The following is a 22,025-nucleotide window of genomic DNA, read 5'->3' as shown; positions in this document are numbered from 1 at the left end:
TCTTTGTGAAAGTCAGAGTTTAAGATTAGAGTTGGGTTTAATGTTGGGCTCAGAAAATTTGCTGTTGTCGTTGTTATTGTTACATATAGGTTGCATGCATACAATACATACAGGACACTTATAATGGCACTTATAATACTTACAGGTAGGGCTGGGCGATAAAAAGAAAATGCTAATTATCGTAATATCATTTTCCTTGATAGAACTATAAGTAATGTTTGATAAATTTTCAATATAATACATCATTCTCACACTTCTGAATTCTAGTGACAGCCCTGGTGGCAAGGAAAGTGATGCTACTCTGCTGCCACAATGAGAGGGCACAATTCTGAGTTTTTCGACATGGCTGTCACTAGAATCCAATATAATATATATATAATACATCATTCTCACACTTCTGGATTCTAGTGACAGCCCTGGTGGCAAGGAAAGCGACGCTACCCTGCTGCCACAACGAGAGGGCACAATTCTGAGTTTTTCGACATGGCTGGTAGGGGTGCCAGATATACTTTACCAATGTCTGAAACATGGATTTATATAGTGCCTGTTTGAGTGGAGCGACCGGTGTTCTCTTCTCCTGTGACCAAGTGTGAGTGTCGAGATAAGTGGCATAACTGTACTGTCCGGCGAACTCACCTCTATCCTAACATCCAAACAAGCTTTAGCAGCGTTGAACCTCATCTGCTCCACACAACAGCTGTTATAGCACCAGAGAATCATATTTTAGTATGAGTGCATTCCCAACCAAGTGAAAGAAAGAAGTGGGTTCATGCAACTTGCAGGCCTGTTTTAAATGAAAGCAAACTGAGGATGCTGTGTGTGGCATTGGAGTGTAGGAGAACACTAACTTCCCAGCCTAGCTGTTTTTAGCACCTGGCTAACATAAAGCATCACGTTCTCACTCACGTAGCACAGCGAAATTATGTTACTGTAGATCAAACAAGACCAAAAAAGCACTGATTCCATTTAAAACGTCCCTAAAAGGAGGACTCTGTTTGTCTGATGCAAGAAAAGCAAACTGCAGTTAATTCTTTTACACAGCGAGTGTCTGATGTATTGCTGTACATCCCTCAAACTACTATGATAGAATAGATAAACCCAGACGTCGCTAGCTGCTGTTTGAATACTGTGATATGCTCTGACATGGATGTGGTAGGAGTGATGGCAGCAAGGCAGCATGATCCATTACTGACCTATCAAGCCAGCTAATCTTTGCCGTTCGTAATAAGCTAAATCGTTTGGCACCTGTAACCAGATAGCCTAGCACTCGTCACCAGACAGCTAAAATACAGAATAATATAAATATAAAATAATTTTCTGTCTTAAATCATGACTATTACAAACATTTTGGCCATACTTTTCCAGCTGGTAAAAACAGCCAACCAGAAACTTTCTCCCACTGTGCCATGACAGATTTGTGAAATGTTCCACTGTTTGGTGAGTGTTTGTCGTGTTCTGACCATAAAGGATAGTTTAAAACAGCGCTTAACCACTATGGAGCAAAAATCTAACTTCAATCTTCAAAACTATCATGATATGTACTGATATCAACAGATGTGAAATTTTTTATTGTGATTTTGTGATATCACCCAGCCCTAACCACAGGACTGGTTATTATTACATATCACTGCTGTCGGATCAAAACCTTGCATCTCCAAAGTAGTAACTTTACAGGAGAAAGGAAAAACCGTTTGCTTTTAATGTAAATCAGCGGAACCAGACATCTTTACGCGTCATTTTGGGCCGTTTCTGTTGGTCTGTTTATCCTAAGATTTACACACAATGTAAAAAGTAACAGGCCTTTTCAAATTGTGTCATAAACTGAAAAATAACAAAAATGGAGATATGAGGTTTTGCTCCAACAGCAGCGATATAGATGGTTACGCTTATGCAATACATACAAGATATATTTTTATTACATATAGTTACTTACATACACATATAATACATACAGGGCAGGTTATTATTAAATATTAGGCCTGCAACAAACGGCTAATTTGATAGTCGAATAATCAATTGATTACTGAAACGAGCGATTATTCGGATTATGAATCACTGCATTACACAGTGTAACTTTTATGTAGCTATATGCTTTTAAATTTAGCTTGATGTTGTTTTATGCATTTGCAAACTAACAATGAAGGCAACAAAGATGAATAACATTCAAGAATTCACTGGTTTAATGAACTTTCATGCAAATACAGAAGATACTCCCCGCTGCTGAGGAGATGCGCTCTAGTGTAGGAGAGGAAAAAGTGGCGAATGTGGCGAACTTCTTTATAAACAGTTAAATTTGAACGATTGTGTAAACGCTAAATGTCAACGGTAACCCTTTGTCCAGCTATCCTGTGTGTTCAAGGAGAACTACGTCCTAAAACTGTTAGCGAGTTCGAGGAGAGCAGAAAACTGTGTGGAAACGCCCTCCTGTGTTCACCAGCAGCCTCAGCGTTAAGACGACGATACAAACGTTTTCATTTGAAAAGTGAACAGGCTGGCTGTGAATTATAGTTACTTGCTTCTCTGTTCCAGGTCCATGAATGATTCTAAAGAACATGCATTTCGAAATAGAAAATGGTACAGCTCGGCTCACAACATGAAGTAGGACAGAATTTAACATTAGCATTAGCTAACTAGCTAGCACAATTATCACTGCGTCCCAAACCACACACTTCTGTACTTCACACACTACGCTAATGTGTGCACTTCTAATGGTATGTGCCCTGTTTTTATACACTATTTAGTGAGCTAGTGTGTGGTTTGGGACGCAGCATATCTTCCCGAGATGAATCTTCCTCACAGCGAGCTGCCGTGTTGTTAACTCTCTGGTAAGCGGTAATGTCAAAACATTCCTAGTGAATATGAGAAACACGTGTAATGACATCACCAACTAATCATCTACTAAATTAGTTGGCAACTAATTTGGTCATCGATTTTAGTCGACTAAGTCAAATAATCGCTGCACCTCTATTACATATAGGTACTTACATACATATAATGCATATAGGACATTAGTTTGGAGAAGAGCCTTTCTTTTTCCAGCATGACTGAGCCCCTGTGCACAAAGCGAGCTTTATAAAGACATAGTTTGACCAGCCTGGTGGTCCTGGAACTCCAGTGTCTTGCACAGAGCCCTGACCTCAACCCCACTGAACACCTTTGAACTTGAATGTTGGTTGTGAGCCAGAACATCAGTGTCTGACCTTACAAATGCTCTTTTGACTGAATGGGCACAACTTTTTTTGATTGAAGGCATCATTAATGCTGATAAGTACACACATTGATACACATGAGATGCAGAAAATGATCAACCAGCTTCTAAGACTGAACTGTGGAGGAGTGAGTGCAGATTTCTTTGAGATCAAAAGTGACACATTCAACACTCAAACAGCTGATATTAGATTAAGTTGTAATTTCATGTTAAATATATGAATAATTTGGCCGTTTTTGACTGGAGATAAAACAACTGAAGGGTGTTTAGCACAGTCCTGTGTGTATAATACATATGGAACGTTTGTATGTTGTATGACCTCATGTCCTGACAGATCTATGAGCATGTGCGGTGGTTTATTTATGGCTGAGCGGCGCTCTGGCTCCTGCTGGACGGTGAGAACGCACCGGGGACGGGAGGGGAGCGGAGCTGTGCGCAGCAGCTGCAGGCTCTCAAACCAGTGCGGTCCGGATCCCTCCCACTGGCAGTCTCCACTGCAGTCTTTATTTATTCCAGACATGAGCGCATGATTGGACAGCACCTGGTCCCCCAACTTGTCAATCATAAAAGTCACCAGGGACCTGGAGCTCAGCTAGCGGCTGCACAGGAGAAACCAGGCTAGAAAAACAAACTCAATATGATTTAGCATTCGTCCTCCACTGACTCTACTCTCTCTCTTTTTCTGTCTGTCTCTGTCGCTTTTCCACTTCAGCAGAGCTGAAGGTTTCTGCTGAACAATTTGAGGTTTGGGATCTGTGACTGGTACCTCAGAACTTCCAACAATGTGGGGTCAGCTGAGGATATGAACTGAATAAATCAGACTTAAAGGGCCCATATTGTGGAAAAAGGGATTTTCCTTGCTTTTGTGAAATAAAATGGTTTGTATAGTACATAAACACTGTTAAAGCTCTTTTCCAGCACATATGCAGAAGCTAAGCTGGAAAAACAACCTGTTGTGAGTTGATCATAGTTGTGATGTCACAACTACAGACACATTCGAATATAACCGCTCATTCCTCGTACAGCAGTGATTTATGAATGAGCCACATTACAGGGCAGCTCATTTAAGTAACAGTAACAGAAGAAGCCTGATCTTATCTGAGATAAGGAAAGTTTGGAAAATGATCGTGGAATGCATGATGGGTGATGGGATAGTTAGAGAGCCCCTGCACTATAGGATATTACATTACAAATAGCATATTAAACTCTTGTTTTAGGCCAGATTTCCCCTTTAATGAGCTATGTCCTGTGACCACTGTATTGTTGATTTTGGCTCAGATACTGGGATGGTTTCTATAAACATAGTCATGTATTGTATAGTGTAGTAATGTAACCCTCATTGTCATGTGAGGGACAGAGGGTAACTTGGGGTCACCGCTGCTGTTGGCACAGAGTCATCAGAATGCCACTCTTCAGTACGTGTGTGTGTGTGTGTGTGTGTGTGCGTGTGCGTGTGTGTGTGTGATCGCTCTCTAAAAAGGGGCAAATTCTCCACAGTGTCTGTCTTTTAAAGGGCATATATGGCTGTTTTTATTTCTTTGGCCTTTAAGATTGATGTAAGTAAATGAGCTCTGTCTGCAGGAACAACGCTCCACATTACATTACTAAACAGCTGTAGGGTAAATGGGTGGGATTAATCTCCTGTATACTGAAAGGGTGGGATTAAACTGCTATCAAGGGAGGGGTCTAAACTGCTGTAGGCCGAATCGGCAGGCTAAACTGCAGTAGAGTAAATGGGTGGGATTAATCTGTTGTAGCCTGAATGGGTGGTGCTAAACTGCTGTAGACTGAGTGGGTGGCCATATGTAATGACATCACACCCATGATGAATTCAAACAGGCTGTTTTTTGCAGTTCAGTCTCCATAAATAGACTGTGTGGATGGCATGTTTTGTACTACATCAAACTCTGTTATAAAAGAAAAGTGACAAATGAAGTTTTCCATGATTTGTATCTTTTAAGATAATAATTAAGATAATATTTGATTAAGATTTTCTTTTTAACATCCCCACAGCCCACACACTCCCTTTCTAGTTTGAAAGATCTCCAGACCATTTGTCTCCTTTGTTTGAGTTTATATTCCGCTCTCTGGTCATGGTAAATCCGCAGGTTCGTGCAATAATGTGCCTCTTTTAGCTCTGAATGGACTGAGGTGAATTTTTCCTGGAGTGGATTTTCTCACACATTCTTTCCAGAGGAAGATTTACACAAAGTCCTGCTGTGCCGTAAGCTGCTTGGCTTCAGCATGCGCCCCACGCTGCAGCGCCCCATTCATCTCTACAGGAAAGTTGAATGGAAACCAGGAGAAAATGGACGTTGTTGCTTTGCCCAGAAAATGGCCTAACGTTGTCATTTTTTGTCTGACAACTTGAGGCAGAGTTTACATTAAAGTGACAGTTTGGAAAAATGTACCATTTCTCCCTTCGTACCCCAGATATAGCCCATCAGCCAAGATGTGTTGGGTGAAGTTTGCTTCTTTGATTTTAGCGCTGGAGCTATGAAGCTAATTTAGCTAATAAGTAATGTAAGCTTATAGCCCACTTATTAGCATAGTGCTAACCTTATGCGTAAATCATCTCTTTTGCCTCAAACATGGTCTTAACGATTTGGCAGAAAATACCTAATTTGGGAATTTTCCGACCAGTAATGGGAATGTGGTTTAAATAAAGATATTTTCTGTATATTAAGATCCAAAGTTCCCTAGTTAAAGGGCCCACATAATGGAAAATCTGATCACTTTCATCCGTATGTAAACATTGCTAAAGTTTCAAGATATACCATTTACTCCTCAGTCCATAATACCGAAACAGACCATTTAGAAGTAAGTGGTGTTGTGATGTCACAAAACCCTACTTATTTACATATATCTAGCTATTCAGCCTACAGCAATGCAGCCCTGCCGACTCACACTAAAGTTATAGGCAGCGTTTCAACCCGAACTGTAGTTTTGATTGTTTTGTTTTTGTTTTTTAAGTAAGGCTCAGTACAGGGCAACCAGAGCTCATTTAAATATTTGTCATAAAATAATGGCTACAAAAACAGCCTGTTGAATTTTGAGGGTCAAAGAACATTGGAAAATGGTCATTGTCATTTGGTATATAAGAACACACAAATTTTGTAAGTCGAGGTCAGGAAAAAGATTTTCTCGATTTGAAAATTTTATTTGCGATTTTGATATAAATAATTATATCACTTATTATATAACACTTATCTGACACAGCACCAGGCAACGTGACAATATGTTGCTGTTGCCGGAATAAAACCTTGTATTTCAAAACTTAGAACTTAGGAAAAAATATACTTTACTTTTAATGTAGGTCAATGGAACCAGACTTTTTTCCAGGTAGTTTTAGGTTGTTTCTTATGGTCCATTCATCATTATAATGTACACACAATGTAAAGGGCAACAGGCATTTTCAAATGATGTCAAAACTGAAAAACGTCAAAAATGGATATAGGAGGTTTTGTCCAGGCAGCAGTGATACATTGTTATCGTGATATGCTTTTCTGAACATATTGTGTATATTGCCAGTATTTCTAGACACTGACCTACTACATGCTTCATTATAAAGAGAGCAAAAATAATCCAGTTTAACTGGATTTAGTGCCAAATATTGGATCATGTGACGTTGGACCAGAAGGCAGAAGCTCACAGATTGAGATCAAAAGAGAAGCTTTACTGGAGTAATCGTGGCAGCAGGGAGTAGTCAAGGTCCAGGAAGCACAGCAGAAGGATACAGGCGATCATAACCATCAGGGTTAAGACAGGGCAGAGTCCACAAGACAAGCAAGGAGTCAAAAAACAGGGAACTTGTGCAGAAGTACACAAAGAAAAAAAAGTCAAAAACACAACAGGCAAACAGTCAGAACACGATGCAAAACAGATCAGGAAGAACGCTCAGTAGTTACTCGAAGAAAGCAATACTTCGCAAAATGCTAAACTAAAGCCCGGGCTCTTATACTAGTCTACGTAGATCACATGATATACACACAGCTGTGGTGTGTTAGAACTCAGGCAATCTAGATCGCTGATAGGTCAAGGGTGAGATGTCCAGTGTCATGTGGTCTTGCAGTGGATTCTGGTAGTTGGAGTCCGAGTCCAGAAAAAAATGAGTGATGGGAATAGTTCTCTGTCTTGAGGCCGCAACAGACCCTGGGTAATATAGTGCCGGTCCATATGTGGAGGGGTTGCAGACGTGACAGATAAAAATGACTGTTCACAGTTTTTGATGTATCTTTTTTAAATATAGCACTGCTGGTTCTTTTTTCTCTGATCCAACTGATCAAATGTCTGCAAAAATAAATATCATGACATATGGTGCATCATGAAAATTTCTTGAATTGTATTTTTTTGCTTTATCGCCACAGCTAATCTCACATACAGGTGTGTATGAACATGCTCAGCTCTACCTCAAACCACTTGCTAATGTGGTTTGTGATGCTGTCTGACAGAACACAGTGTCATACAGCGCTGCGCAGCTTTTCCGTCTGTCTGCCGTCTGGCCTGAGTGTCTCTCTGTCTGTCTGTCTGCAGGTGCAAAATCTGAACAGTATTCTGTCCTTCCCTCTGGAGAGCATCCTGAAGAGTGAACTCAGAGACACCAGACTGGTGAGTTTCCACTGCCTCAGTGCCTCTTTAAATCATTGAGTCACTTTAGTGGATAATATGAACATCATCTAGAAGATGAAGAATATTTAAATCCTTTATTTCGCTGAGCATGTAGTCAGTTTCCACACATGCGCAGACTGAGAGAAATGAAAGAAATCAGAGTAAGAGTTTATCTGCACTGAAAACCCAATTACTAACTCTTACTCAGATTACTAACCTGATAATCACTTTATAATCAGACAACTGCAGGAATCCACTAATGATCGGATTACTAAATGCAGGTAAACTGTTATCTCTGAACATGGATTAAACATGGTCAGGCTTAAAGATTGCTGATGCTGTTTTTAGCTAGAAGACATTGATTTATTGCAGATGTCTCCAAAAAGGACTACTGTTAGTTACTGAGGGACGACTGCTCATCTGTAAATCTGTCTGTTTCTCTCTCAGGACCTGAGGAAGCAGATGGAGAGAAGCTGGAAGGATTACGATGTTAAAATGTGAGTTTCTCTACAAGTTACCCACACCAAGATGGGAGCTCAGATAGAAGAGGTAGAATGAATGAACGCCTGATTTTGAGAAGCGGACGGATGTAGAAGAGCAGTGAAAAACTAAAGATAAAAGCAAATTTTCTCCATTTCAGTGCAGCTACAGGTTCAGCAGTGACTAGCATTTGAACTGTGGTTAACAATGTGCTGAGAACAGAGGAGCAATTTTTCTTTCCTTTGACTCTAATACTCTAATACCCAATATCAGCTACCATCAGTCACAACGTTGTTAACAGTGAGTACAAAAATGGTTTTCAGATGTGATTTTTTTTTTTTACTAATATAATATAAATTGGAGTTTCCTCACTAGGCCTATCAGTTATTTGAGATGATCAGTTTCATTGAAGTGGTCATTTCCCACAGTCATTGGATTTCATCTGCATATTACAGTAATCCTTCGCTACATCGCGGTTCATCTTTCGCGGATTCGCTACTTCGCAGGTCTTTTCAAGGGGGCTTATTGGTGCAAAAGTTAGAGATGACGAATCACAGACTCCCATTTTGTATTCTGGCCTGTGATTGGTATTTTGAAAGATGCTCACATACCCAGCAACTCCTTGTCATCTCTCTCTCTCTCCGAGTCTCTCGCGACCACTTCATCAGAAGATTGCTTACAGCGCGGTCGTATTCAGTTGATCTTTACTTCGTGCAGTGTGTTTTTTGCGTTTATTTGCGATTTTGACCCTCTGCAATAGCTTCCAAGTGTGCTTCTTCATCCAAGGCTGGTACTGAGGCTAAACGCAAACGAAAAATGATGACGATTGCTGAGAAGATTAGGAATTACTCTATTAAAGAAACTGGTAGGATATCACATGTAGTTCCAGCTGAAAAAACATTATAGAATGACTGTTTAATGCAAAGGGTGGGTTGTTAACAGTACAGGGAGGGTTTTAAAAGTCCAAATACTCGTTAAATACATAAAAAAATATCTTTCCTCTATTTCGTGGAAATTCGTTTTTCGCGGTGGTCTTAGAACGCATCCCCTGCGAACAACGAGGGATCACTGTATACTGCAACAAACAAAATATGAATTCAGTTTTTTGGCAAATAAATATGAATAAAAGAAAGTAAATGCATTTATTGAGGCAATCGTGGGACTTATAAACAAAAAAAAGTTAAAGCTTCTACTTAGGTGCTATAACATGTTTGGAGGGCAGCGTGAGAAACGTTTGTTAGCAATGTAGCTAATTGTTTTAGCGTGCGTGCTAACAGAATGAATGCGCTTTTCTTATATTAATATACAACATGCAGTTTTGCTTAACTCTGCTTAATTCTCTGTAACTGTAGACATTTGTGTGGGTGTGCGCACAGTATTGATTCAACAGTACAAGCAGTGTTAGCTACTAAGTAAACATAAACACTAATCCTCAGTTAAAAAACAAAACATAAAGATATTATGAATTGATGGCACTTACAATGATTACACTGTAGTGATTAAATGAGTGACAAGATATGTTTAGTTTATGCATCCGTTGGTCATGTTGTCCATTGTTCCACAGTCATGTGATTGACTGACTGCTGCAGTTTAGTGTTTAGCCACCTTTTTAACCACCACATCCCTAAAATCACACTGGACATAATTTCCATTGATGTTAATGTAGCTTTCTTTGGATATTATATTGTCAGCGTGTTAATGGAACCTGCACCTTGTTGTGATCTTCTGCTCTCTCTTTCTCAGGATGAAGTTGGAGAGGGAGAAGCAGAAACAGGCCGGTTTGATCCGGCTGGACAGTGTGGACGTGGTGGAGGACATGGAGAGGGAGAGGAGGACCTTTCAGCTGCAGATGTGTGAGGTGTGTGTGCGCAGATCAGGGGAAACTTTCTGCTTTAGCTGCACTGCCTAACCCAGCTGTGGTGAAGACTGGAAATAAAGATGAGAGAGAGAGAGAGAGAGAGAGAGAGAGAGAGAGGGGCAGGCAGAGAGTTTATGGGGGAATTTTGTTTTACTGAAGCACCTCCTCTAGATGCCCTTCTGTCTGTTTTACTGCAGTAGATTATGAGTCACAATCTGAGCACAGAGCTACCTACTAAATAAGCAAAGACCAGTATGAATTCTAAGCTGGTGTAGTGCTGGTCTAGTGCTGGTATGGTGTTGGTTTAGCTGGTCACCCAGAATGATCATGCTTGTTTAGCAGCATACTAGCATCCAAAACACAACATGTGCTGGTTTTGCTGGTGACCAGACATGCAAGTCTTTGTTGGTTTTTCTAGCATGGCTAACATGGTTAATACAGCTAACATACACCCTGCTAACATACCTAACACAGCTCTTATACACCATGCTAACAAATACAGCTAACAGACACCACACATCCTGTCAGTCCTCTGCTGAATTTGCTTCTGTTAAGCTAGGCATGAGCTTTGTAAGGAGTCTTTATAATTTTTTAATGAATTATTATTATTTTTTTTATTATTGTTGCAGTATTTGCTCAAAGTTCAGGAGATGAAGATGCGTCAGGGTCCGGATCTGCTCCAGAGCCTAATCAAATACTTCCAGGCCCAGCTGAAGTATGTCTAACCACACACACTGTCTGTTCAGTCACCTGTATTCACACACACACACACACACACATCTCACACACACACACACACACACACACACACACGCACACATTTGTTAGCCTACAGCTCAGTGGCTAAGCTAGAAGTCTGAATTTATTAGGCATCAGAATCTTGATTAGCATCCATCATCTAGTTTCACACTGCAGCACAAATAATGTCGTCCAAATCTGTTTCCTAAAAATAAATAAATCTGTTGATTTTCCAATGAGAGTAATCTGAGCTGTCTAGAATAACAATAATAATAATAATATTTTATACAAATAATCCCTTCTTCAAATTCAAGGTTGCATTAAAAATACCATGAACATGTAGCTTAATAAAAATTTTCAAAAAGAGAATTCATTGAAAAAGAGGACTTTTTAAGATTTAACTTAATTTAAAAAGAGAAAATAGCACTTTGTATTAAAAAATATAGAAAAAGGAAATTAAAAATAAGTTTCGGTTTCATCCAGTTATTAAAAATGTATCTGTATATCTTTATCTGATCGAGGAAACACAACAACACAAAGTGGTGAATTCTGTAAAAAAGACATTGCAGTGCTCTACTACAGGACAAATCACACCAGATGTGTTTTATGCCAGAATATTGTTGAGGTTATTAGCCTGAACTACATTATTTGTCCAAAGGAACATGAGAAACATGCTTTTCGTTATTTTAAATTCAATGAGCAGCAAAATGTTAGTTCTCTCAGAGACAAAACTGTGTCAGAAAATAGAGCTTTTCTCTGAACGCTGACAATGCGCATTCAGGCTGCTTTAGTCTCCAGCAGGAACCGAACGCCTTTTCGGCTCCTCCTGTCTGTGTGAGATTATAAAGAAATCCTGTTTCTCTCGTTCATCTGAACACTGAACACATTTCTATTGTTTCTGTATCACCCAAACATGCAGACGCCTCAGTTTCAGCTCAACAATAGTGGCTGTTTTTAGGATTCAATACGAAATTGCGTCTTCTATATCCTGCCCTACATACAGGCGTGTGTATGTGTTTGTATTTGCAGTGAGGATGCCTTTTCAGAGAAGGCCTTAAGTTCCTGGGAACTAAAAAAACTAAGTGTAATTTAAAATTTATTTTTATGTAATTTAATCATCATACTTTTTGTGTTTAAACTCTGTATCAATATAGTAATACTCTTATTTAAGTTTTGGCTAGAAACAAAAGAGTTACAATCTTTAACCATCCAAAAGAAAATTATCCAATCAGGATTGTTCTCTCTGTGACATCTAGGTAGACATAGCTGAGTGAGCTCCCCTGTTGGTTAGGACTTAGAAGCTGGACTGAAGGCCTCACATGTTAGATTAACTACCAACATAATTAGAAACTGACAAAGTAATCAACAATGGGTGGTTTTCTGGAGATTCTAGTTACGTCACTGACTGTGAATATTAGCCGTAGTCTAAGGTTCCGGTTGGTTGTGCGGAATGGAAAACGGTGGCGGCAGCTCCATGACAAGAGTCACTGGAAAACCAGTACATACAAGCTTACATATATGCAAGCTTCAGATAAAACATCCTAAATGTCCATTACAAATTTAATCTAGAACAGTCAACAAATGTTCAAAGGCTTCAGATTTAGCTTAGCTTAGAAACCCCATAAGGTGTGCTAGCAGAAATGACCCTTATTGTAGATGTGAGGTTTTTCATTTATGGCCTAAACTCAAGGTGCAGCTCTGATACTCATAGTTCACCACACCATTTTTGCATCTGTCTGTATGTATCAGTATTTATATGTATGTGTGATGAATATGGTGATAAGAGTGACTTTTTTTCTCAGTTTTTTCCAGGATGGACTAAAAGCTGCTGAAAATCTCAATCCATTTGTGCAGAAGCTGGCAGCCTCTGTCCACACGGTAATATATGTAGCACTCTATATGTGTGCTTGTGTTTGAGCTAGAGGTCAGCATGGGTGTGAAATAGGCACCTGAACCTGACAGTATGTTTTTTCCAGCTTTCATTTTCTGGCAGGAGTCTGAATCAGTCTGCAGTGTCAGATTGCAGGGGTATTTAATTTAACTGGGAGTAATGAAACTGAAGTTAACTTCTTCTTGTTTGTCTTCTCTCTTGGCATTCTGTAAAAACATGTACAAAGTATGGTGATATAATTCAAAAGCTGCGCCTTACTTGATGATAGCAGTTGGCTCACTAGCAAAGCTTTGGCCAAATTGGGACATAACTCTAACTAAAAATGCTATCAACAGTTTTTGATAAATATAAACTCTTGTCTCTTGAAATTATCCACAAACTATATTGTGATATATATAATGTAAGCTTGGAACCGTCAGGGCCTGCTAGGAGGTCTAACAATTTCTGGGAACTAAAAACTAACTATTCAGTAGAATTATGTTTGTATTTAAACTCTGCATAACAGTAGTTCTCTTATTTTTTGTTAAGCATTTTAGATGGAAACAAATTGGTTAAATTCTAAAGTTCAGTGGAAAATTGGCCAGTCATGGTTGTTTTTTTCTGTGGTGTCTAAGCAGATGTAGTTAAGCGAGCTCTCCAATGGTTAGGACTTCAGGAGTTTAAGAGAAGTTCAAACATCTTAGAGGGATAAGTCAATGAGTCATATTTAGATTAACAATGAGACAGATTTTAAGAGCAAAAATCCAATCCCATTTCACCCCTTGCCCCACCACTTAGTCCTTCCCCTCCCTTTTGCACGTTCACAGGTAGGGTGGCCTGATTTTTGTTGAAATAGAGTGATAGGGTGAAGGGTTAGGGCTACCCTCCAAACAGAGGTCTTTCAGACTTCAAACAGAGTGTTATGAGGAAGAAAAGAAAAAACAGCAAGATGGCTGCGTAAGCGACCAAAGAAACACACAAAGATGAGAATGTTCTCTGTAAAAATGTACTATAACCATCGTATCATCTTTAATGTCGTTTCAATGTATTATGGCTTTTTTATTCATAACAAGCATAAAAAATCATTAGTAGTAGCTTAATTTCCCGTTCCACCTTAAATGGTTTACATTCTGGTGCCTCAGGCCTCAGAACTGCTACATCATTTAAGGTGGAATGGGAAAATTCAATCAAGAAGTTGGCGAATAGCTTGACTTCATCTTCATATCACAGACGAAACGGGGGTGGGCAATAATAAATAATTGCACCTCCCTCTTTGAAGGCATGTGATGCCCTAAATGTAACTAAAGCCCAGCAGTGAGGTTGCTGAACTTTACCCTCCTGACTGGCAGGGTCACCTACAGAGCACCATTAATAGTCTGTTAATGAAGTAATGTCCTTTTTATTTGCGGATCCCATTTCATAGGGACGTAAGATGTCAACCACTACCCTGTGTAACTCAGTTCCGAGGGGTAAGGTAACGGTCGAAAAGAGGCATAGGCCTAATCCTTCTATAGGGCCACTAGCAGAAGTTAGCATTAATGTAGGCGAGGGTTTTCTCCTTGTTTTTTTGACAGTTTTGGCAGTTAAATGCCAAATTGAAGGCTCTATCAGTTAAGGTTCAACACTGCGTAATGTAGAAGAGCGACGTACCTCACTGCGTCACACACTGTGAAATATCGGCTAACGTTACTGAGTGTTTAGAAGTCAGGACAGATCCAGGGCACTCGAGAATGATATAAATGGAAGGTGGCAAATGCTTTAGCCATTTTTTGCCTCTGAATGTGAACTCGGCTGTTCTTTTCCTTTAGTTTTCCGTGTTGGAAAGATATTCTGTTGTGATATTAACCCTGAGGGTGGTCTGTGCTGATGTGCAGTGATACTGTGATTCTGTGTGAGCAGCAGTGTGTGAGATTTCTGCATTTTTTTCTGGCTCGATGACTCAGAGTTTAAACATCACCTGCTGTAGGCTGAGCTATAGGCCTGTTTTCTCTCTTCACATGTACACGGAAGAAGGATAATAAGGAATTGTGCTGTAATTCCACTGTATACGGGCTGCTGGCTTCACCCTCCGCGTTGATAATACCTGTGTTGGGATATGGGACTGTGTTGGTGCTTGAGTTTAAGGAAGTAGTCTGAATTACTGATCCTGTGCTGTTTGATGAAAGAAGACTTTAAGAGAAAGATACACACGTGTGTTTGTGTGTCAGGCGGCTCCTCCTTTTTTTCCTTTCTTTCTTTTCTTTTTTTTAACTTTTAACCATTTAAAGAGACCACATGACCACAAGGAAGCTCACACTGACTGTACTGTACTGTCCAAGTCAGAAACCCAGTTCACTCTGTTTCTAGCCATTAAGTTGAATTTTTTAGCATAGAAAGCATATTCAGTGGAAGATTACCCAGAGGCCTCAGCAGCTAAATCTAAATATCATATGTTTGAGTGTTCAATAAGTCACTCTTTACTTTTATTCCAGCTTCCATTTTTTTCAGGAGACTCACTTTCAGTTTCTCCTCCTCAGCTCAGTCTTAGATGTTGGTTGATCATTTTCTGAAGCAATCAAACACATTCAGTGATGTTGAGGTCTGGACTTTGGGGTGGTCAGTCCATTGTTCAGCTTCTTTGTTTGATGTGTCTCCTTTTCTCAGTGGCGTTCTTCTTGAACAGCTACACATCCTTTCCGACCCATAGTGCTGAGCTGTCTTCTCACAGTGGAAGGATGGACAGAAACACCTGTGGATGTTTTCAGATCTGAAGCAGCTTGATTTTATCTTCTTTCTCAAAGATGACAGCTTGAGGTGCTGTTTATCTGATGGGGGTAGTTCTGGTGTTTTGGTTTTTTTTACTCAAGTTTTGGAAACTCTTGTTTTTTTTTTTTAATTTCTTATGCAAATGGATTGTCTTATATTTAATCTTCTCAGACATGTCTCCTGATAAATGAACAACTGGTCCTTAATGGTTGTGTTGAGTAAAGGTTCAGTAGCTAAAGTTAGTGTCTCATTTTGCTTAGTACTTTATTTGTTTATTATTTTGATTTGATATTTGTACTGATATATGAATCTCTCATGTCTGACTTGAGACATTTTTGTTATGTTGGTACTAATATTAAATAAAAGGGAATTCTCTGTTTGTTTTTCAGTGTAACACAATCTTGGATGAACTTATTTTTCTCCATAATGTCAGAGTTCCTCTGTAAGGCTGTTATTGTCAGTGCGCTGGTGGGGTTTGTGTGCTGAGGCGTGTTAGGACTAATCTAACAGAGGTAGGTGTTTCACTGAGGAACTGGTTTGGGCAATGCTTCTGAAAGCACACTTCTCCTGTGGAGACTTGCCCTCTTTTTATTCAAATCATAATAAAAATGCACGAGGAAGAAGAGATATAAAGAAATTTGTATGAACTTTTGGCATTAAGGCCTCAGATAGAAACTCCATTTGCAAAGAAGTTGGGATGCTGTGCAGAATGTAAATAAAAATAGTGTGTAAGCATTATGTTAGCATTTGGGACCTGAGGAGACTGATTGCTGTAGTTTTGAATGTTAAATATTTTTCCATTCTTGTTTGATACAGGATTTCAGCTGCGCAACAGTTCGGGGCCTCCTTTGTCATATTTTTCATATCATAATGCCCCATATGTTTTCAGTGTTGAGACTGCAGGCAGTTTCGCACCAGGACTTTTTAAAAACTGAGCAATGGTGTTGTAATACATGTACAATGTGATTTGGCATTGTTTTACTAAAATAATCAAGGCCTTCCCTGAAAAAGTTGTTGTCTGAATGGCAGCATATGTTGCCAAAACATGTATCTATCATACAGCATTAATGATGTTTCCACAGATGTGCACGTCACCCATGCCATGTGCACTAATGCACCCAATGATGTCATGAATACTGGCTTTTGAACTGTGCACTGATAACAAGCTGAGTGGTCTTTAGTCCAGAGGGGACAGTATCCATGATTTCCAAAAAGAATTTCAAATGTTGATTAGTCAGACCAAAGTACACTTCTCCAGTTCCCCTCAGTCCATTGTAAAGAAGCTTGGGCCCAGAGAAGGCAGCGGTGTTTCTTGATCCTATTTATGGAGTGATGATCATTTTATGATGGTGATGTTAATGATTTTGATAGTATGATGGTGATGGTAGTTGTCATGGTGATGGTGATGATGGTAAAGAGGAAGGTGATGATGGGGTGGTGATTATGGTCATTTTAATTATTTCAATAGTAATGATGGTCATGGTAGTCATGATGGTGATGAGAATGCTGATAGTAATAGTGATGATGAAGAGGATGGTGATGATTCCATTTTTGTTTAAAGTGAAGTTGTATGTCATTACAGCCCTGCTTTAACATGTTTAAATAATTTTCTAATCCCCAAAAAAATTCAGACACACCAACCCAGTGTTTGGGTTTATTTCACCCTGCATGTGCAAACTGAGAAACATGGAATGCATTAATGGTCAGAAAAAAAGAGTAAATAATTGTAAATTCAGCTGGAGTCTCTAATTGTACATGACTAAGGTAGAGATTCAGTGAGGATTCCTAGTTACTGCTGGAGTTTATAACTTCAGAGCTGATATAAGCACAGCCAATCAGAAGACTTTGTGGACAGATGAGCCCCTCCTTTACCACCTTTTTTTTGTTTTTTTTCACAGGTTCGTCAGGACCAGGATGATGAAGTGAAGAAGCTCTCTCAGCTCCGTGACTCTCTCAGGAGTCAGCTACAGGTGGATGGCAAAGAGGCAAGTTCAAACAGGACTACAACTCCCAGCATGCACTACAGGTGCAGGGCTGTTAACTCTAGAAGTTGAGATAATGATGTAGTCATGTTGGTGTGGTGGTCGTGATCATAGAGTGATGGTGGTGATGATCATGATGATGGTTGTGTTAATGATGATTTTGATAGTAATGGTGGTGGTGGTAGTCATGGTGATAGTAATGATATTGAAGAGGAAGATGATGGGGTGGTGATTGTTATGGTGATTTTATTGATTTTAATAGTAATGATGGTCATGGTTTTCATGATGGTGATCATGACACTGATATCGATGGTGAGGAAGATGGTGATGATAGTAATCATGATGAGGAGAGGGAAGATGTGATAATGGAGATATTGATGATTTCAAAAGTAATGATGTTGATGATAATAGTGATGGTAATGATGTAATAGTAGTAGTAATGATGGTGGTGATAATACTCATGATAATGATGATGGTAATGGCCATATTGGTAATGATATTGATGATAACAGTCAATGATAATCATGAGGGTGCTGATAGTAAAGACAAAAGTCACAATAATGGTGATGTAATGATGGGTGATAATAGTAGTCATGGTGGTGATCATGATGGTGATAAGGAGGATGATGGTAATGATCATGATGCTGATAGTGATGATGTTGATGATACTGGTGGTAATGGTGATGATAGTCATAATAATGGTGAATGGGAGGATGATGGTAATGATGATGCCTTTAGTGATGTTGATGGTAGTGATGATGATGTTATTGATGGTAATGATAGTGATGATAGTAATCATGATGATGAGGAGAAGATGTAATGATGGTGATATTGGTGGTAATGGTGATGATAGTAGTCATAATAATGGTGAATGGGAGGATGATGATGGTAATAATGATACAGATAGTGATGATGGTGATGGTAGTGATGGCAGTGATATTGGTGGTAATGATTGTGAGGTTAGTAGTCATGATAATGAGGAGGATAATGTAATGATGGTGATGATGATAGTGTTAGATTATGATGATGAGAAGAAGGAGAATGATGGTGGTGGTGGTGATATAAATGATGATAGTCATGATAATGATAATAGTAATGATGGGGTGATGATGATGTTCTTCCTCTTTTCAGGAATACTTAAACAGAAAGAATTCGGGTCATGGCTACAGTATCCACCAGCCACAGGGCAATAAGAAGTATGGCACAGAAAAATCCGGATTCCTGCTGAAAAAGAGTGTCGGGTGAGAAGTTGACTTTGCTTATTTGGTTCTTTTCCAAATCTCTTGAAGCCAAATGTTCATGTTCTTGTTTGTTGAGTCAGGGAGATTTGGCCTTGAGCAGTGGGGGGATGGGGGGGGGGGGGGTAGTCAGGGTTGTACCGCTGGAACTGCAGTTTTTGGTGCATGTCAGACTCAGCTGTTCTTCATTAGGTCTGGTTTGAACTCTGGCTGAGTTCTAGACTCGTACACTCTCAAAGCCAAACCCACTACAGCACACAAACAGTACCCGAGTCTCTCTGATCTCTCAGTGGAAGGATGGGAACATACTGAGATCAGATCATTCAAACTTTTGCTGACTCATAAACTATATGGCCCACAAACACCACTTTCCACTCTAACACTGCTGTCTTCACCTCTTTGCGAATCTACTGCCTCATTGAAAGGGAAGATTGTGCTTAATTAACAAGGTCTGATTATAATGTGTTTTTTTTTTTTTTTTTTTTTTTTTTTTTTAGTTTTTGGATGACGGAGTTATGTTTTTCAGTAATAAGCAGTTACACTGGCTTTTGTGGCCAGATCAGCTAGCAGAGATGTCAGATCATCCCCTTTTTCTAACTCTGAATTCAGTTATTTTTGGGAGCACATTCAGTTTAGATTCTGCTGTAAGTGGTGTTTTTAAATGTTGAAGGTTGTAATACAGTCATATCCAAAGTTTGGGCTCACCTGATTAAATTTTATGTTGCCATTGATTTTCTAAAGGAAAATAAGCTACACATTCTCTACAGAGAACACACTTCTGCATATTTTAATATACAATTACTTTTATTTGGCAAGTTTAACTTACTGGTAAAAAAAAAAAAAAAAATTAAAAATTGGCCTGGAAATAGTATATTTTATGTTTTCCAATTTCTGCTATGTTTAGTGCACAATTTCTGTTTATTTGCACTAAACGTTTAAGAAAAATGCTGCATCTAGCTGTGTTCTCTGTAGAGAATGTTTTAACTTCTTTTCACTTGGAAAAGCAACAAAATGTGCCTATTTGTCAACAGTAGTAGTTCCCTAAATATTAACCCTCAATCCTGAGTTAAAAAGTCTCTATTTTTTCATTATTCTTTCAATTATAACCTGATCTCTCCATACTGTGTTTATTTTTATATGTAAATAATAGCTAAATAAAGCTGATAGTTCGTAGATATTAATATTTTTTATCTTCTATTTTTGAACAAGTAAACACATGAATAGGTACTTATGTCACACTTCAGATTCCTTTTATTGATCCTCTGAGGAAATCTCAGTGCATCCAACAATAAAGGTAGCAGCTTCTATTATACAGTGATAAGAAACACAGCAGGTTTCAGAAAGCTCCAGTTCCGCTTGCTGATCCATTTTACTGACCAATATGGACATGCATGCTCACCGGCTGCTCTAGCTGCAGTAGGGTGAGCAAACTAGACTAGGGTGAGCAAACACACTGCATAGGGAACTAGGGCTCGATTTGAGACATAGCCTCATACAGATAGACCATCGTGCTGAGCTCAACTCTTGGGTGGTCGGAAATGTGGGCTGCAGGCTTCCTTTTCACTCCCTCAAAGAAAGTCCCACTGAGAAAGAACAAACGATGACTCATCAAGGCAGATGAGTTTGTTTTAGTTCTTCATCACTGCTGTGTAATTTCTGCCATTGATGACTGAAGTAGGCACTCGTTATGTTGTTGTAATAAACGTCATCTTCCTGCTTGACTGGGGATTTGAGGCTGTCAAGATGTTGGTCGTTGTGGTGATGTGCTTGGGAGGTGACGTTTCCATGGTGATTTTATTTTGTTTTGCAGGATCAGGAAGGTGTGGCAAAAGAGGAAGTGTGGGGTCAAATATGGCTGCCTGACCATCTCGCACAGCACGGTGACCACACACACACACACACGCACACTGTAACCTCACTATGGCTTGATTTGATTTAATTACTTTTCTTTAGGAAACGATTTGGTACATCACAAAATTTCTAATTTCACCATCATGGAAGTTTATTAGCTATTTTGTAATGTGCCACACTCTTGTTAACTGACTGTCTATCATTCTTCTTTTTTCATTCAGTTTTTCGCACAGTGATCAACTTTTTCCCCATGGGAATGAAAGTTATAACAAAAATTTTGCAGCACCCTAGCAACCACCTATCAACACCTTAGCAACCACCTGGCAACACCTTAGCAACCACTTAGCAACTTAGTGGCAACTACCTGGCAACACCTTATCAACCACTTGGCAACACTATAGCAACCCCCTAGCATTGCCTTAGCAACCCCATAGCAACATAGTAGCAACCACCTGGCAACAGCTTATCTACCACCTGGGAACACCATAGCATCCCCTTAGCAACATAGAAGCAACTACCTGGCGGCACCTTATCAACCACCTAGCAACACCATAGCAACGCCTTAGCAACCACTTGAAATACCATACACTTTTAAAACAGATGGCTCTTCAAGGGTTCTTTTGTAAAGAAAATAGTTCTAAAAAGAACCTTGAGCACTCAAATAACCCTTTTCCCAACTAAAGGGTTCTTTGCATCATTAAAGGATTCCTCAGATTGATGGAAAATGTGCTATAAATATATATCACCTTTTTGAGAAGGGTTCTATGTAGCACCAAAAAGGATTCCACCATTGTTACAAGCAAAAGAACACCTTTTTAGTACTAAATAGAACCCTTTTTGCTAAGAGTGTAGCAACCAGTTAGCAATACCATAATAACCACCTGGGATACTATTGCAACCACCTTGCAACACCCAAGCAACCAACTAGGATACCAGAGCAACTGGTTAACAAGACCCTAGCAACTACCTGGAACTGTAGCAGTATCATTGCTAATTCTGTTTTGCCACACTTTTAAAAAAGATAGGTCTTTGTGGGTTCTTTAGTAAAAAATGCTTCTCTATAGAACCCTTGAAAAGGGCTCTATATAGCACCAAAAAGGGTTCTATTGTTGTTACAAGCCAAAGAACCCTTTTTTTGGTACTATGTAGAACCATTTTTTCTAAGAGTGCAGCTAACAGACACTCATATTTGGCTACTATTATGCTGACTGTTGGTTGTAATGTATTATAATAATTAAACTAATTGAACTAAATATGTCTCTCTCAGATTAACAGGCCTCCCGCCAAACTCAACCTGCTCACCTGTCAGGTGCGGCCCAACCCCGAGGAGAAGAGGAGCTTTGACCTGGTGACCCGTAGGTTGATCTTTTGACCTTTGACCTCCTGCCTTGCCTGACCTCATCGTGGCTTTAGCAGTGGGATGAGCAAAGGGCAGCTGAGCAGCCCA

The 22,025-nt window shown here is 39.4% G+C and overlaps 1 protein-coding gene across 1 annotated transcript in view; it reads left to right on the top strand.

Annotated features, from left to right (window-relative positions):
- asap3 (ArfGAP with SH3 domain, ankyrin repeat and PH domain 3) overlaps nt 1-22,025 on the top strand; it is a 51,587-nt gene that overhangs the window by 9,556 nt on the left and 20,006 nt on the right. Inside the window, exons 4-12 of the mRNA XM_017716763.1 lie at nt 7,742-7,816; nt 8,264-8,313; nt 10,040-10,154; nt 10,784-10,869; nt 12,695-12,770; nt 17,406-17,492; nt 18,621-18,730; nt 20,538-20,607; nt 21,846-21,933. Of these exons, the coding sequence (XP_017572252.1) occupies nt 7,742-7,816; nt 8,264-8,313; nt 10,040-10,154; nt 10,784-10,869; nt 12,695-12,770; nt 17,406-17,492; nt 18,621-18,730; nt 20,538-20,607; nt 21,846-21,933 (757 nt within the window). The remainder of the gene's footprint in view (nt 1-7,741; nt 7,817-8,263; nt 8,314-10,039; nt 10,155-10,783; nt 10,870-12,694; nt 12,771-17,405; nt 17,493-18,620; nt 18,731-20,537; nt 20,608-21,845; nt 21,934-22,025) is intronic.

This window comes from Pygocentrus nattereri, chromosome 10 (assembly GCF_015220715.1).
Source record: "Pygocentrus nattereri isolate fPygNat1 chromosome 10, fPygNat1.pri, whole genome shotgun sequence".
In the NCBI taxonomy this organism is placed as follows: domain Eukaryota; kingdom Metazoa; phylum Chordata; class Actinopteri; order Characiformes; family Serrasalmidae; genus Pygocentrus; species Pygocentrus nattereri.
The sequence above is the reverse complement of the archived record's forward strand: the minus strand, read 5'-3'. Positions and strand labels throughout refer to the sequence as shown.